This window comes from Aplysia californica, unplaced genomic scaffold, assembly GCF_000002075.1.
Source record: "Aplysia californica isolate F4 #8 unplaced genomic scaffold, AplCal3.0 scaffold00318, whole genome shotgun sequence".
NCBI classification, from domain to species: Eukaryota; Metazoa; Mollusca; class Gastropoda; order Aplysiida; family Aplysiidae; genus Aplysia; species Aplysia californica.
In genome coordinates this window covers 143,626-145,884 of record NW_004797588.1, presented here as the reverse complement: position 1 = coordinate 145,884, position 2,259 = coordinate 143,626, and the positions used below count along the sequence as shown (strand labels likewise).

Sequence of the window (2,259 nt, the reverse complement as noted above, 5' to 3'; positions counted from 1 at the left end):
ATCTATCTATCTATCTATCTATCTATCTATCTACCTATCTATCTATCTATCTATCTATCTATGTAACGAAACACACTTACATACACTTACACACATAGACACACACACATACACACACACACATACACACACACACACACACACACACACACACACACACAAACACACACACAAACACTAAAACAAATACACTTCATATTTGACTCTGTGCATGTGTCTATTCCACTCTCTCCATATTCTCTTAATGTCTCTATTTAGTTGTGTGGAATCCACGTCCTGTTTCTGTGTGTGAATGTGTGTGAGTGTGTGTGTGGGGGGGGGAGGTCGTGTGTGTATGTGTGTATGTATGTATGTGTGTGTGTGTGTGTATGTGTGTGCGTGTGTGTGTGTGTGTGTGTGTGTGTGTGTGTGTATGTGTGTGTGAGTGAGTATAATGTGCGTGTGGGTTTTTTTTATACATACGTATACATTTCATCACATAGTCGGAAATTCAGTGTAACAGACTATTCGCTTTGGAATTGGTCAACCTCATTTAAAGTCATTCTTTAATAAACTTTCATTAGAAATAAAATATGACCATCCTTGTCTTCTCGCATCGGGATGAGTACAGCCTGCTGCTATTGTATAATATAGCTGACCCAGGATATTGAGCACTGGGTCGAAAAGTTTGACATGGGGGGCTGCACACATTAAAGACCTCTTGGTGGTCCTAAACTCGATAAGAGCAGGCTTCGGTCGCCACTCAGGCAACATTCAAAATTAATTCCTACCAAACTGAATATGTTTAATGTGTCCTGCGCGCTCATATGACCGTATGCAGTTGAGAGCGCCGTGAAACACTGACCAGAAAAAAACCCACCCCCGCCATTAACTCGAACAACACCAACTTTCCATCCCCAGGTATTAACTCGCTGGCAGCTAACACGGTGGAGGACCTACTCCGAAGCCCGCTGATCTCCTTCTCGGAAGCCACGGTCACTATGATCACTAAACTGACTGCTTTCCTGTTCGGTGGTCTGATGGTGGGCCTGGCCTATGGCATGAGTTCCATCCCGGGACCTCTAACCTCCATGGCTATCACAGTTTCTGGATCATTCGGCAGCCCCGTTTTAGCGATTTACATCATCGGTTCTTGTGTTCCCTGGGCCAACAAATATGGCGCTTTGGTTGGTGGTGGCATCGCGCTAGCTGTCAATGTTTGGATTAGTGTTGGACGCCAGTTTTACGGACGTCGACAACCTATTTTGCCTTCACCACCCACAGATGGATGCATCAACTTTGAAACACTCGGTTACCTACCTACAGGCAGCGGTAATTATAGTTTCGATGGGAGTTTATCAAACTTTACTGGCAACCCATACACGTCGTTTCAAGACATCTTGATAACCGCAAACTCTTCATCACAATTCAACAACACGAACATCAATTTCTCCAACACCTCTTCTGCCGCGGATCATTTCACGTTTTTTGTGTATGACATATCGTACGAGTGGTCGGCTTTCATTGGGACCGTCGTTTGTATTTTCTTTGGACTTTTAATCAGTTATGCAACGAAAAGTCTCGTCAAGTGCTGCCCGGAACCAAAATATATCCTCCCGTCCCTGAGAAAGTTCTGGTACCTTCCTGAGTCTTCACTCGTACCCCAAGAGGATTCGTACGACCAATTCAAATGCAAAACTGATGATGTGTATTAGGAATAAAATGTTAACTGCGAGAGAGAATGTTTTGTCTACCTCCTTTACGTCGATACCGAGACCGACCTGCCCGAAAATCATTAGGTCTGGCCTCTCTTTTCAGCATAATATGCATTACCTCATGATGGAATCAGGTGCTCGTCCGTTTTTGGGCGTGTTGAGTTATTGGTATAATCATTAAGTTTGTTTATTTGTCTATATTTTGGTGAAAAAGATTCCTATCTATCTTAAACAGAAGTCGAGATAATTAGGCTGAATGAGATGGGGTTGCCTGGTTTAAGAGGTAAAATTGGCGAGAAAATAATTGCCAAAGTTTGGTGACTTCATAGCTAAGACAGTCCTTGAAAACAAAACAAAAATACATTGTTGTGCTTTCAATCACCTTTTTTTTATAAACCGTGTAGTGCAAAAAAACTCGGTTTCATTGTTTTGACAAGCGCCAGATTTCACCACGATGCATTACATATTAGCCCATACCATCGCTTCGACAAAAACAAATATTTAAATAAATACGGCAATGCTTTATCGTAGACAAACACTGGTCCTGTGACCACTCAGCCCCACG

General features: G+C 42.7%; 1 protein-coding gene across 1 annotated transcript in view; it reads left to right on the top strand.

Annotated features, from left to right (window-relative positions):
* LOC101855881 (sodium-coupled monocarboxylate transporter 1-like) overlaps positions 1–1,694 on the top strand; it is a 6,620-nt gene extending 4,926 nt beyond the window's left edge. The window contains exon 3 of the mRNA XM_035970762.1: positions 901–1,694. Coding sequence (XP_035826655.1) covers positions 901–1,694 — 794 coding nt within the window. The remainder of the gene's footprint in view (positions 1–900) is intronic.
* Positions 1,695–2,259: the final 565 nt, after the last annotated feature.